Here is a 15,270-nt window from a genome sequence, read left to right on the forward strand (position 1 = left end):
ACTGAATTCCAAGTATGTGGAAACTAAGATGACAAGGAGATGGTAAGTCGGCATTTACATTCACATTTTTTTTTTTTTTTTTCAGTCCCAAATTTTAATTGTTAATCGTGTGAGAAGATGGATGAAATTGCCAGTGAATCGATGTCTCACGGTATCATAAAAACAAGACACAATAAGTACAAGAAAAAGGTTAATAAGCCTCATAAAGAATTTTAAGCAGGTCTAATTTATAGAAGTTCCAAGACCGATAGGTTTATGGCGATCGATAAAGCTAATTTTTAACATCCACCTGAAAATAATATTCAATCAAAATCGGTTGTATAGGTCGTTTCAAATCAAAAGTCCCATGGAAAATTGACCAAAAATAAAAAAAAAAACTCATTTGCTTACTGGAAGGAAGCATTTATGAAGCAGCTGAACTTTTTCTAAAATTACGATAAAATGATGAAGAACAGTTCTTGATATCCCTATTTTAATTAATTGATCCGTCTGTGAGATTCACTGGGTAAGCCTCAGAAAGCGGAGGCAAGTCTCCCGGGCTTGCATCACTCCATATCCGCGGACAATACAAAAAAACATACAATTTATTTAATTATTTATCATTTGAAGGCAGTTGGGATAACTTTGCAGAAGATATTGTTATAGGACAAGGTGAAGATGGATCAGAAATGTCCAGTTTATATGATAGCAATTCATAACTTAAAATTCTATTCACATCTTTTCATTTGTATAATTGGGCAGTAAATATCTTATTTTTATTTTTCAATTATTTTGGAGTCCACCATAGCATGATTTGTTGTTATTTTTGAGTTGATTTGTCGCAATGAGCCAATAAAATTGAGTTTTTTGTTTATTTGTTCTCAATTTTTTTTATTTTATATTTAACTAATATTTAAGTCCTATTATAATAGTAATCGGTTTTAACGGAATAGCAGATATAACGAAAAAATTCTTGAGTCCCATCGAGTTCGTTATAACCGGTTTTGACAGTATGTCTCAAAATTGTACGCACAATATTTGTAATTTTACTAATTAGACTCTCAGAAAACTTGCATCATCCTGCTTGCATTGATTTCTATTTCTTGCTACATTTGAATTAGTTCAAATATTCTAGTAATCTAAATGTTCAGCTCCTAAGAAAATGTTCTTTCTGAATCAGTTTAATACTTAAAAAAACCATGACCTAGAACCTCAAACTCTCAACAATTCTTATTTTTTCGGAACCTTATAATTTTCTGCCAAGTACGAATAGGTGAGTTGTAAGATTATCTCTCCTTGAATATAGAGTGTTTTAAGTTGTACCTCACATACTTAAATTAAACCTTTTTAATGTTCAGTATTAATAAACCGAACATTTGTACTCTTTCATCATAATACTAACTAAACTAATAAAACTGCTTACCTGTAATTCAGATTCGGTAACATCAATTTCTCCGCGATAGACAAAATCTATGATCGTTTTAAGATCTGTGAATATAATGTCACCTGGTAATATGATAGTGGGATGTTTACACGGATTCTCCAAAAGTAGTTTTTGAAAATATGATGAACATGCCGATAAAACGACCTAAAAAAAAATAAAAGAAATTTAAAAATGTATTCTCTCTCTCTTGCACACAACAAACAGGCTTGTTTTTATGCCAACAACAAATTAAATACCTTATGAGCTTTAAGCGAACCATTTTCACATGATAATGTGACATCAACAAATGATAAATCTTCACGCAGTTGCTGGAACACGGAGGTCATTGTGTTCTGATAATTATTCCATCTGAGACTGAAATATTGATGACTTCGTGCCGCCATTGTGTTGTAAATAAATATATAAGTATGTGTTCGTAGTGGTTTACTTTGCTGTTATGTTTTGCTTGTTGTTGTGTATTTTATAAGTGCCTTAAAGCTTTTTTTTCTTATTATTTTTGGCTCAATTGTTGTATTGTTGTTTAAAAGGTTGATTCTGAAAGAAAAGAAAAATGGAATTCCTTTAGTATTGAAAGTTTATTTTTGGGATTGCAGTTTAAATAGTTTTCAATGTGAAAGTTTTATTTTTTTTAAATTATAAGAATTTTTTTTAAGGGCGATAGATAGTTGAATTATTGAAAGATGCTTCGGGTACTAGATTAATAACTCAGTTGATGTATTCGTGTTTGTTAAATATAATTAAGTGTTAAATGAATCTTAAAAGATTAAAAGTCCAGTCAAGTAAGAATAGTAAAAAATATAATATGGAACCCACGAGGTTTCCATAAATTTATTTGCTAATTCAATTTTAGAGTGAATAATGTTACTTCTAAATTTAGTAGTTGCATTTTTCAGATCCAAAATTATTGGCCCTTGGCATATGGTACCTGTCTAGAGCGATTTCCCAAGATATACAAGTAGGTAAATGCAATATAATTATGTACACCCAGCGACCAAAAAAAAAAAAAAAAACCATCGCATTTATTTTCTACCTTTATTGGTCTATTTAGACCTAAAATTTTACTGTTCATCTCGTTCGTTTTTTTTTTGCTCTTATATGGTGAACAATAATACTTTGAAGTACATATATATTCTTAGAATACGTTTAAGAGTAGCAATTCACAGCTTCGAGTAGATGGTCTATTTCTCTGGGCCTTATGTTCAGTGGAAAAAGCTTAAATTTTAGAATTTCATAAGGAAAACCTTCCAAAACCCAAAAAAAAACCACCCTAAGTCGATGTTAATGGAGTTATTGTTAATTTTTGTCAAATTTGGAAAAATGACTAGTTTTTTATTTTATGTTTATAACTTAAAATATAGGTAAGTACAATTTAAAAACGTATAGACCGCTGATTTTATTTGAAATTTATAAAGAATTAAATAAAAATAAGAGTCAGTGAAAATTATTTCAGAAATACGGAAACAGACATACGCTCATTTGCTTGAATATTGTTATAACTCAAAAAGTTATTGGAATAAAGGTCTAAAATTTCAACTGCCCTAAGAATGTCTAGAATATTATTTTCAGAACTGTGATAACACTGGTCAACAACATTTTTGGTACAAGAACCAACATATACTAGTACTCTGAAGGTTTTAGAGGTGCTGAACTTGAATCCAAAATCAGAAATATTCGATTGGCCTCCGTTAAGTCTTTGGATTATTAACTAAAACTTAAGACATGTATTTATATCAGAAAATAAAAAAGATATCAAAAGAATTAAAAAGATTTGGAAGATGAAAGAAAGTTCTTATAGACACCGTTACAAGTTATAACGCGTTACCTTTAAAAACGCTCAAAATAACTTTGTTGCCTTTTTTCAAATACAGATTTTGTTTTCTCTGACTTTTAAAAGAATATAATCATGCCACGTTCTATAATGTTTGTAATTTGCGTGGGCATTTCCTGAGGCAAGTTTGTATGATGTTGTCTTGGCAGTTTTTCTCCAATAAACGGTATGAATGAGATTACATATTCCTCCATTTAAAGTTGAGCGATAGGTAAAACATCATACATAAAAATAGTTTTTTTTATGAACTTGATGGTAACACAAAAGATGTTGTTCATTCAAAACTATCAATATTTTTTTTTTTACTAACTTGAAAATATTGTAAAATAAAAAATAGTGTAACAGTGTGAAAACTTTATTGAATCAGAGTAGTACAGTGATGTGAAAAATAATAGAAACTACTTGTACTCTTACAGAGCATTTTTTGCTGTTACATAATTTAAATATACTTGAATAAATGTTAAATTAAAGATATTTCATTTAAAAAATAAGAATTAATTCCTCGGTAGAAAATTTTAATCTAGTCTTTTCAATTATTTCACCACTGCAGTTTGAAGCATTTAAAAAAAAAACTCGAACTTGAGAATCAACATAACATTACGATACGATGAAATAGAATTTTCCAAAACGGGCCTCCCTTCTTTGAATTGACAAGAAGGAACTTACAGAACCACAACAAATAAGTTTTCCAATTGTTAATCTATGGGAAATGTTGTGCTCTTTAAGCGGCTACTGGTATCAGAAGTTCGATTACAGGTAAACCAGATGGAAAAGTTGATTTTTATATTTTTCGAAAGACCATTCTTTTACTCTTGGAATGAAGTTTTTGGCATTTCACGTTTTTTTTTTTGTTATTTTTGCAGTGTAGTCTTTAAGAAATAATTGATAACTGGCAATAAACTTCCGAAACATTTTGTAAGCTCTTTTGATCGAGAATTGAAGCATTGTGATTGCATCTCAAGTTTCATGCATTTGTTACATTGTTTAGACAGAAGCATATAAAGATGTCTTGGGGAGCGAGGATAGCATAGTGTAAATAAGCACATTGAGCACTTTATTTTGTACTGTATGGATATTAGGGTGGAGTGAAACTGCACTTTTTTTTTTCTTCTTCTACATACCAGGGACGGGTGCCATTAGTCATCAAAAAAGAGCAAATCTCAGCTAGACAAGAAAAAAATCGTATGGGAGGAGGGTCTATTGCCCTTCGTTTAGCGGGGAGGGGCAATTTAAAAAAAAAAATTATTTAATTTGAAACAAAAATATATTAAAAATCAACGGTAACACTTACAATAACGTGCTATACCTTTTTGTAAAGCCAAAAACCTCGTCTTTAACAAAAATTTTTAATATGGCTATTTTCTGGAACAGTTTTTGAAAAATAATTTTCGAAATTAAAATTTTGAAAAAAAAATTTCAAACATTTTTTTTTTTAAATTATGTAATTAAGTACTACTTAAGTTTTTAAAATTCGATACTCCTATTTGTTTTTGAACAAACACAGAAAACTGCATCCAAAAACATCTTTTCATTTTCGATAAATTAACAAAAAAACAAAACTATTTTTGTCTAAGAAATTTCTTTATTTTTTGTTTTTACGTGGCTGGATCATGGGGGTTGGGGGTGCTCACCGCCCATGGATTCTTGCAGTAATGGTCTCAAGTCAGTAAAATCGAAATTTTTTAATGAAAATTGAACAATAAATAATAATGTATGTACATGTTTTTCGAATCAAAAAACTGAGTAAAACAATAAAAACTCAAAAAACTCCATAAATTAACTTCTATGGTGTTTTCATTTTTTTCAAGTGATTTGTGAACCCTCTAAAACTTCTTTGAACGATCTGAAACTTTTTTTCCGTTATTTAAGTTTCAAATGGCACCCATCCTGGCTATGTAGAACAAATAAAAATAAGACAAATTTTTTTTTTCACTCCACCCTAATGGATATTCTTAATTATAGTTTAAATCTGTTCAGCATCTGAGCTCAACTTATCCAAAATAACTAGCAGCTGAGCTAAACGAATCTTGCTAAAAAATTAATCTAGCTCAATTATAATTGTAACCTTTTTTTTACAAACAAACAAAGTAGGTACCTTCCATTTCCAAAAATTATAATATATTCTGGTAGAGTTTTGACTTTTGCGCCACCCTGTATGCGTACCTACCTACATATTATAAGTTTTTAACCATAAAAAAAAACTGAAACTAGCCTTAAGGTACCTACATACATACTACCAATGCCACAGTTGGAATGTTGTTTTGATTTAATTTTTGGTTCCATTTGCCAAAAACATGAAAACAAACACCCACTCAAGACAATTTTTGAATGCCAACAGAATAATTAAGCGACATTGAAAGAGAGAGAGATAATCATCAACATCACAACTATCTTACAACTAACATCATCTCTACCACACTGTAATGTTTATTTTTTTTGTTTTTTTTTTTAATTTCCCATCTTCATCTCCTGTCCTAGTATACTTTACCATCGCATTCCATTAAATACGATGTACCTTCTACTGTTAAACATTAACGTTCCTTGGAAAAAGCTATTGGTACAGCTTACACACAGCATCCAATCCATCCATTCTCCATCCAACAAACAACCCATACACAACCTTCCTCAACAAAAAAGGGGGTGGATAGATCTTTACTTACATCCAACATAACAACAACAAATACAGAAAAGTAGCAAAAAAAAAAAAACAATATGCAAAACAAAAACAACAAAACATACCCACAAGTAACAATCAACAAAAAAAAAGAAGAAAAAAAAAAAAGAAGAAGAGATAATAAACGAAAGAAGAGGAAAAGCAATTCCATTCTAGCGCTGGAAAAACTAGTTTGGCGCCCTCTGCTGCATTCTTTCATGGATGGAGTCTTTTTATCTTTGCTGCTTTGGCCATGGAACCAAACCAACAACGTCCCTTTATTTTTTTTTTTTTTTTGTTAAAGAAGAAGCTGCAGTAACATTGTGAAAAGAATTAAAAAGAAGAAGAAAGAAGGAAAAATGTATTTTTTGTTTTTTTTTTTCTTTTTGTTTTATTTAACGTAAAGATACACGATGTGCTTAGAGCTTTATCCTCTTCGCACGCGCATCATCACATTCATTGTTTGTGTCTCCTTGTTCTTCTTTTCTGCTGCCTCCTTTCCAACCCACCCTCACACCCCCTGTGTCACCCTGATCTAATCCGACTACGACACAAAATGTATGGCAAAAATAAACTCACCTATGCAAGCAGATAGCACACAAAAACCAGCACAGCCAATCTCGAGTTGGTTTTGTATGACGTTGCCGTGGTTCGTGTTTTTGTGTCCGTGTTGCGCCGCCAACGCAGGTACATTTTTCTCTTCGTAGGATAAAAATACATAATCAAAACAAAAAAGTTGAAAAATTCTCTCGCACTTTTTGTACACGCCATTCAGATTCACATTCATTCCTTCCGCAACCCTCTTTCCTCACAAAAAGAAAAGAAAAAAAAAAAAACAAAAGATACAAACTAAAAAGAATCAAGACGAAAAAAAAAAACTTTTAAACACAGATAGTGCACCCGAAATGGATGCCTGAAAAGAAAATTATGTATTTCAAAAGAGGAATATTTATAAAGGGTTTTTATTATTCTTTCTTATTTTTTTTTTCTAATTTTACCTATTTCGAACTTTGGAGTTTTTTCTAATAAAAGTTTTCAATTAGTGTTGCCGTCTTAAGTTAGTTCTCAAGTAATGTATGCAATTTTTTGATAGTTTCATCATGTCAGTCTTGATACTTCTTTTCTTTTAGTCATGTAAATTTAAAGAGTCGAATCGAGTCTTACGTCAGGGGATTTGAATTTCGATCCAATGGGTATTACGTCACCCATCAATCAAGTGGATATTGGGGATCGCGTCGTGATCAGCGTTGCCACTTAGGAAACATGATAAACTAAAACAACAATAATGTAAAATATTTTTACAGAATAGGCATTAAAACCAAGCAGCGGTTATAAAGATTTAAAAATTAACTTTTCATTATTTTAGTTTTTTTCACGAACGTCTGATATTTTCGGACAATAGTTGAATCATATTGTAAGAACAGAATAAATTCAATTGAAAAAAAACTGTTGGGAAAACGCAAAAAACAGGATTTGATTTTTTTTCAAATGTTTGACCTAGTTCCAAGTTCTCTAGCAACTTTGGCAGTACACCCTTATTAACCTACAAGAAACTACTCAGATCATTTTCGACCCCCTATACTAAAAAACCAAGAAACATGAAAATTATGGAGCAATTCCCGTTCTCGCATAAACTTGAAATTTTTCAAATTGAACTTCTGGGGCCAAATCAAAGCAGTGAAAAACTATAGATATTTATGTTTTGTAACCATTTTTCAAGCCTTTTGATACTTCGAACAATGTCAAAATAAAAAATGATGATTTCAGTAGTGTTCTCTAAATCAACTCTGACGGAAACATCTGCGAGGCCAAGAGGAAAAGTCAAAAAACAAAAAAAACATTAAAAAGACAATTTAAATCCAGGAGCAAACACGTATTTAAAAAAAAAAAAAACAAAATTCATGAGCAACGTTTGCAAATAAAAAGAAAATAAAAGAAAAATAGAAAAGAACTATTCTAAAAGAAATAAATACAAAATTGATAAAAAAAATCTAAAATATAAAAAATCATCAATTACACTGGTTAACAAAATTGAAGTTTTATTTTTGTTACAGAAACAAAAAAATATACTTTTCCGAAGGTTTTCGGTATGCTGAACTCGAATCCGAAGTCAAAAAAAAAAATTAATCAGCTCCCGTTTTTGAAATATTACCGTTATAAAATGCAGTACTTCGGACCTTATTCTTTTATATAAGGAAAATTGTTTGAGCATATTTAGTAATATTAGGTTTTTATAAGAACTATTTTCCACCTTTTTAAATCTGTTTAAATCATTCCGATATCTTTTTTACTGCGCGAGATATCCTCAGTTGTTTGGTATTTTTATAAATTTTATAACGCCATTATCTCCTTTATGATATACATATGAAGCCAAACCCACTTACTTCATTTTAAGATATCTCGGGCATTACAAAAGATATTAAAAAGATTTAAACAGGTATCGAAAGATGGAAAACAGTTCTTCTAGAAATCGTTACTAAATATGCTCAAACAATTTTCCTTATAAAAAAGAATAAGGTCCAAAGAACTCAAAAAAAGGTTTTTTTTTTGCATTTTCCAACGGTAATATCTCAAAAACGGGAGATGTTGTTTCTGAGTTCGGATTCGAGTTCAGCACACCGAAAACCTTTAGAAAAGTATATTTTTGTTTCGGCAACAAAACCCTTGTAAACCAGTGTTATATAAGAGCACTTTTGATCATCGCAGAATTTTTAAACTTGGTAGAATGGTAAAGCTGTGTATTTTGTGCAAAGGAAATTTTTTTAGATAGGGATTTTCAATTTAGGGGCGTGGTACCTACCCTTTCATAAATGAAATATATTAAACACTTAAAAATACTTAATATAATCTTAATCATAAAGAACATTGAAAACTTTAGTTTTTTTTTTTTAAATGAAGATAGAATAACCAAAAACTTACAAGCCTTGCAAAAAATAGTAAAATCACAACAAAAACATAACAAAAACATAACCAAAACTAAGAAGTGTTCCAGTACTTTGGGAAAAAATGAATGTTTGTCTAATTTGATTTTATAGCTAGCAGAACAATTGCAGAGAAAGTATAAGTACGTATGTATGTATATTACGCCCATGACGTAGGTAGTCATTCAAAATAACCAACAGAATTGAATCATATTTTTGCATTTTTATTCAAAAAGGTGTTAGCGAATTTGTTTTTTTTTTTCAATAAAACCTGTTTTAAACTCAAAATAATTTCAAAAACAAAAAAACCATTAACGTGACATCCCTGTTAAAGCTTAGAACATCAAATATTTCGATTAATATAACGAAAGGGTGTCTTGATATTTTAATCAAAATAAAGGGGCTTTTAGTTGCTTTGTGATATATCTTCTCATCAAATAACTAAAAAAAATGAAATAACGTCACGAAATTGAAATTGAATCCAAGATAAAATAAATTAAAAAAAAGTACCTATGATATAAGATCACAAATTGCGTTAAGTCTTGCTCATGTTGTTGTTTTTCAGCTTTAGATACATAGAATCAGTCGCCAGACTGAACTGATAATACTTCCCTTAATTAACAACAACACTGTAATGTTAGCCCGCATTGTAGGATAAACTAATTTTATCTCTCTCACGTAGTACAGTTGCTCTACCAGCGAAATTCTTATTTCTAATCATCTTAGAGATGTATATTTTTACCCTGTAATATGACGTTTAAAACCCTAATAAGCTACAATATATTTTATTTTTATTAAATAAGTGTCCACTCATGAGCTCAATTTAAAAACATAAACAGCTGCAAAATTTTATTTTATTTCTGTTGAATAAGTTTTTGTTGAAAAGCTCAGTTTCGCAAAAAGACATAACATAATCGTACATAAAACTTGAAAGTTGTTAAACAAGGCTGACAAATCCAATGCTATTTTGTTCCCATTCCTCGTCATAAAACACAATTATGACGATTAGGGGTAGAAATTATAACATTTTACAAACATAAAAGGCTGTTTTGTTGCACGATTTTATCGTTAAGGATATTTTTTAACGACATATTTGAAGACTGATTCTTTCAAATAAATGATCAATAAGATTTTCTACCTGAAAACATTTGAAAGGCGTTACAAATAAGTGCCCCTCATCTCAAAATGATATTTAATGTATTTTCTTTTTCAAATGTTATAAAAAACTGGAAATAACAACTAGTTTATTTTATTCAAAATGTTTAAATTTATGATACAATATTTAAAAATGATAATCTCTTTGAGTGGTTCCTCTTCCTTGGCGTCAAATAGTTTACCGACAAGAAGGTACGTTTTTTTCGTTATCGTTGTTGCAGTAGCTACGAAGTTTCCTTTTTTACAGCAAGCAATCAATTCGCTTATTTTGCGTCCCAATAAAAAAAAAACTGTACTTTACTTTTTATTTATGACAAGCCCAATTTTCTGATTTAATGAATGCAAAGGGGTCAGTAAGTGTTGTTTAGTTCGTCCCAAGAGTTATCAAAAAATTCAAGAGTTGTTGGGATCTTTAATATAAAGATAAGGCTAATGTATTTACATACTTTTGAACACTTGCAACTGAAGAAAGATAAAATTTATTTTAAAAAAATATTAATCTTTGACACTGTATTTTGTTGTGTCTCTTAATCTTTCAACATCCACAAAATGCTGACTTGAGAGATAAAAATGTCAATAGCCGAATGTTTACTCAATGCATTTTTTGCTTGTATTTTGATACAATCAAGAACTTCTTTCAACTTCATAGTTCATTTCATATTAGGAGTTTTGTTCAAATTTGATGCCCTCTGTGATAAAACCTTCTTATTGTGTATTCAAAATCATTGCTCTCTGTACTTGTTTTGCGAACATTTTTTTGTTTATTGGAATGTAACAGAACTAAAAATAATCATTTTCATAAAAAAAAAAAACGACTTCCATGGATCAAAACTTGGTTTTATGGTTTTTCTCATAGTTTCTATAGCCATAACTGGACGAAATTGAAATGGGACCACACTGCAGGCACCAGCTTTCCAATACAAAAATATTTTTCAAAATTGGTTCACATAGTATAAAGTTATGAGGTACTAAACATACAAAAAAATTGATTCAGTGAGAAAAAGCTCAAAATGTGTTTCATCTGAAAAGATGAACTGCCAAATTTTGTGTTTTTTCTGTATACTTTAAAGATTCAGAAAAGAATGAATGCTTTTTTTTATTTATTTTTTTATTTCAAGACCTTTAACCTTAACCTTTTGAACTACCTACTCCCTTTAGTATCAAATGTTTTTCTAACACAGTCAATTTATTAATTTAGCCCTGATTTTTCAATCGTCAGTTAGACTATCAGGAGAATGTCAATATAAAAAAAAATGTATTCCTTGGAATAAGCTCTAACTGGAGTTTATCTGACTAATTTAACAAATTGTGAGAACAATCTTATATCGAAGGTAAGGGAAATTTAAAGAACTACCTACCGACAACAAAACACTCATTTGAAAGAAAATTATTAAAGGGGTCCATCTCATCGTACCACCAGCAGAGAAGAAACTCTGTGATCAAAGCATTGAATAACAATTTGACAAGGACTTGAGGATATTCTCGCAGAGCTCTTTGAAACAGTGCCAAAAACATCTAGAAAATTATTTTTTGTGATCACATTTCCCTGTTACTGGAGTGGAATTTGAATTTTGCCTTCGGTTCCCAAGAAAATACCAAACAAAATTCTTCAAGCGAACCAAAAATGATTAACATATGATGGATTCATGTGTCTTACTCCAGAGAAAAAGCTTGGAAGATGTGTTTTAAAATAATATAATTTTTACTTGCGATATAGGTACTATACAGGGTGTCCCAAAAGTAATGGATCAAACGAAACATGCTGATAGGCCAACTTTAGGGCTCTCAGAATTTGGTAACTTGTTCATCCCAAATCCTTACGGTTTTCGATTTAATGCAGTTTTTGTGAAATTTCGAAAAACCCCGACTTTGCAACAGTATTTTGCTTCCTCCGCTCATAATTGATTTTTGTTTTTCACAATTTTTTCACTAAAACATTGCCTAATAATAAGAAATAATTAATTTATCAAAATATTTTTTTATTTCATATGCCATTTTGCTGCAAATTAATTAACAGTTCCATATTTTATAAAAACTCAATTTCTTTCTTTTATTTCAGAGCAACAGCCTGAAAAAAATTTGTATGGTGTGGCACTGGTTTATTATCTTGAAAACTTGTCGTGTTATTGCAGTTTTCAAAAATGTATAAAAGTTTCCAAAGTTGAAGTTAGAACTGAAGATATTACAATTTTAAAGCAACAAAACAGGGCTTTTCAGAGAAAAATAACAAAGAAAAATAAACACAGTTTCTCGAGTGTTGTTTGTTTATTTCTTTTTGAACAAAAGCCTCGATTTTTGTTTGTTATTTTGCTCTGAAAACGTCTGTTTTTTTGCATTCAAATTGTAATATCTTTCGTTCTATTTGCAACTTTGGAATTTTTAATACATTTTTGAAAACTGCTATAACACGGCAAGTTTTCAAAATAATAAACCAGTGCCACACCATACAAATTTTTTTCAGGCTGTTGCTCTGAAATAAAAGAAAGAAATTGAGTTTTTATAAAATATGGAACTGTTAATTAATTTGCAGCAAAATGGCATATGAAATAAAAAAATATTTTGATAAATTAATTATTTCTTATTATTAGGCAATGTTTTAGTGAAAAAATTGTGAAAAACAAAAATCAATTATGAGCGGAGGAAGCAAAATACTGTTGCAAAGTCGGGGTTTTTCGAAATTTCACAAAAACTGCATTAAATCGAAAACCATAAGGATTTGGGATGAACAAGTTACCAAATTCTGAGAGCCCTAAAGTTGGCCTATCAGCATATTTCGTTTGATCCATTACTTTTGGGACACCCTGTATATCAAGTTATGCATTCGTACAAAAAAAAAAAGTTGAGATAACATTTTTCCATGACATTACGATGGTAGACAATGCCAAAAAAGTGGGTCCCGGAAGTCCGTCTGTCTGTCTGTCTGTCAGTCTGTCTGTCAGTCTGTCAGTCTGTCAGTCTGTCAGTCTGTCAGTCTGTCAGTCTGTCAGTCTGTCAGTCTGTCAGTCTGTCAGTCTGTCAGTCTGTCAGTCTGTCAGTCTGTCTGTCTGTCTGTCTGTATAAGGAGCTACAGCCTAAACGGATGGACCGATTAATGTCAAACTTGGTATGTAGCGTTATTTGGCGACTCTCCAGAGGGGTTTTTGGAATTAATTTTTTTGGACCAAAAATAACGGTACTTGTCATATACCGATTTTAGTAAAATTAAAATAGCTCGAAAACGGCTCCAACGATTTTGTTTAAAAAATTCAAATGTTAGTTTTACGCTAAGGTCTATATTTCAATGAAAAATTTTTTATTTGAAAATCATTATTAACGGTACCTGCCATAGAACCGTTTTTTTTAAATTCGAATATCTCCGAAACTTCTTATTCGATTTCAACGAAACTTTTTGTGAAGAAGCATTTATATAATTTAAATATAAACCAAAAATAAAATTTCCAAAAAAATAATTTTTGGATTTTTAAAAAAATTTTGAAAATTTTTTTTTGAAAAATGAAATTTTCGAAAACGGGACATTGAATTTTTTTGAAATTTTGTTTTTAGATGTTGATTAGTGATTTCTACAAAATGGCATTACAATTTTATTTTTAAACTTTTTTTCCAAAAAATTATTTATAAAAAATTGTTTTTTTTAAAAAACGGCTCTAACGATTTTGAAAATTTTTTTTCTAAAAATGCACGTTAATATATCAATCAAAACTGCATACTTGTTTTGGAGGGCAATTTAATTTCAGATTTTATTTTATTTTTTTTTTAAACGAATTTTATTTTTTTTTCCAAATTTCTACATAAAAAGTCTTAAAAATTTAAGCAACTTTAACTCCAAGAGCAAGTTCGTGCGACCCAGTCGTGCATTTTATTTTAATTTATTGTCAAGCAAAGGCGGAGTTGACCTTACTGAGGTTACTATAATAAGTTGACTTTCCCTCATCGATTTATCACGCTAAAATTATGTTGTGTGCAATATGTAAAAAACTTCATATGAAACTCGGAAAGGTTTATATGTGGACATAAATGACAGTTAATTGGATATATCCTTTAAAAAAAACACAACGTGTGCAAGCCAAGCTTCGATTTACAAGCACTAAAATTGTATGGCAGAAGTAACTTGTCGGGAAAGCATAATATGCAATACCATAGTCGCAGTATAATCTGCTAACTGGGAAAAGCTTTAGAGCCATTTTAGTCAATAGTACTTAACTTTAAGCAAAGTAACTTTAATTTAAATGATCAGTTAGTTGGACTCAGAAATCTATAACTCAAAACCACTAACACAATTACTAGTTTTAAGCAAATCCGTGGGAAAGTTATGGCCATCCCGACTCTAGATCATAAAAGTCCGAAATTAGGACGCTTATTTACTATAGAAGAACTTTTGAAAATTCTTCCGGGACATCAGTATTTGCAGTGGACTTCTCAACCTAATTTAACCTTCAACTTGTGAAAAGAACACTTCAGGGATTTTTTTAAATACAATTTTCGTTGTATTTAAAAAATTTATGAAGACCCTTTACGAGCGAGTGGCAGTCCTCCATACTTTTATCGGCATTTATGAAGGGGTTTTCCTCATTAGAAATCAGTTCCAGCAATAGGTTTGGGTTGTTACCTTGTTACACTGTGTAAATTAATTAGATGAGGGAATGATATGTGTGTGGCCAGAGAATTCTAAATTCAAATAGAACTGTACGAGTATAAAGTAATCAACCATAGGGATGATTTATATATGAACATTACTGTCAAAATTCATGCATTCCTGTTCAGTCACTTCTAAGAGGGATTAAAACTTATACTCATAGATGTTATATGCTTTCGAGGCAAAATATAGCTTATTGCTTTCAAAAATGAATATACCCATGCGTATAATATGCATGCACGACGATTGATGTTTTAATGAGGGGCCTTTTACTCATGCTCATCAGTTAAACATATCTATAAGCCCAACCCAATAATTTATTTTCCACCCATCACAAAAAGCTACCTCTTGCTATACAGCTGTTGTTGGTACTATATTTCCAATATATAGTAGGGTCTAGATACCTTCAACTATTTTAAGGTACACATTCAAGTATCAGCAACACTGCAAATAGTGCAAATATACTACATATTTCTATACTTTTCTACTAGCTAGCTAGTTAGGTAGGTATAGGTACCTGTAAATGTTGATTTCTTTTGGTTCAAGACCAAGTCTGCTTGCCGTAGAGAGCGCAGCAACAAGCTTGTTATGTTTGCAATTTCTTTCTTTTTTTTTTCTGTTGCATTTTGCATTTTGTTCTTTTAGTCTTCTCTATTT

At 30.5% G+C, this 15,270-nt stretch overlaps 1 protein-coding gene across 4 annotated transcripts in view; it reads right to left on the reverse strand.

Moving 5' to 3' along the window:
• LOC129907290 (myb-like protein Q) overlaps positions 1 to 15,270 on the reverse strand; it is a 119,911-nt gene that overhangs the window by 99,690 nt on the left and 4,951 nt on the right. For all 4 annotated transcript variants that reach the window (XM_055983408.1, XM_055983409.1, XM_055983406.1 and 1 more), the window contains exons 2-3: positions 1,660 to 1,957; positions 1,403 to 1,567 (exon numbers count right to left, since the gene is read on the reverse strand). In XM_055983408.1, coding sequence (XP_055839383.1) covers positions 1,403 to 1,567; positions 1,660 to 1,806 — 312 coding nt within the window. In that variant the 5' untranslated portion in view covers positions 1,807 to 1,957. The remainder of the gene's footprint in view (positions 1 to 1,402; positions 1,568 to 1,659; positions 1,958 to 15,270) is intronic.

The sequence above is a fragment of the Episyrphus balteatus genome, chromosome 1 (genome assembly GCF_945859705.1).
Source record: "Episyrphus balteatus chromosome 1, idEpiBalt1.1, whole genome shotgun sequence".
In the NCBI taxonomy this organism is placed as follows: domain Eukaryota; kingdom Metazoa; phylum Arthropoda; class Insecta; order Diptera; family Syrphidae; genus Episyrphus; species Episyrphus balteatus.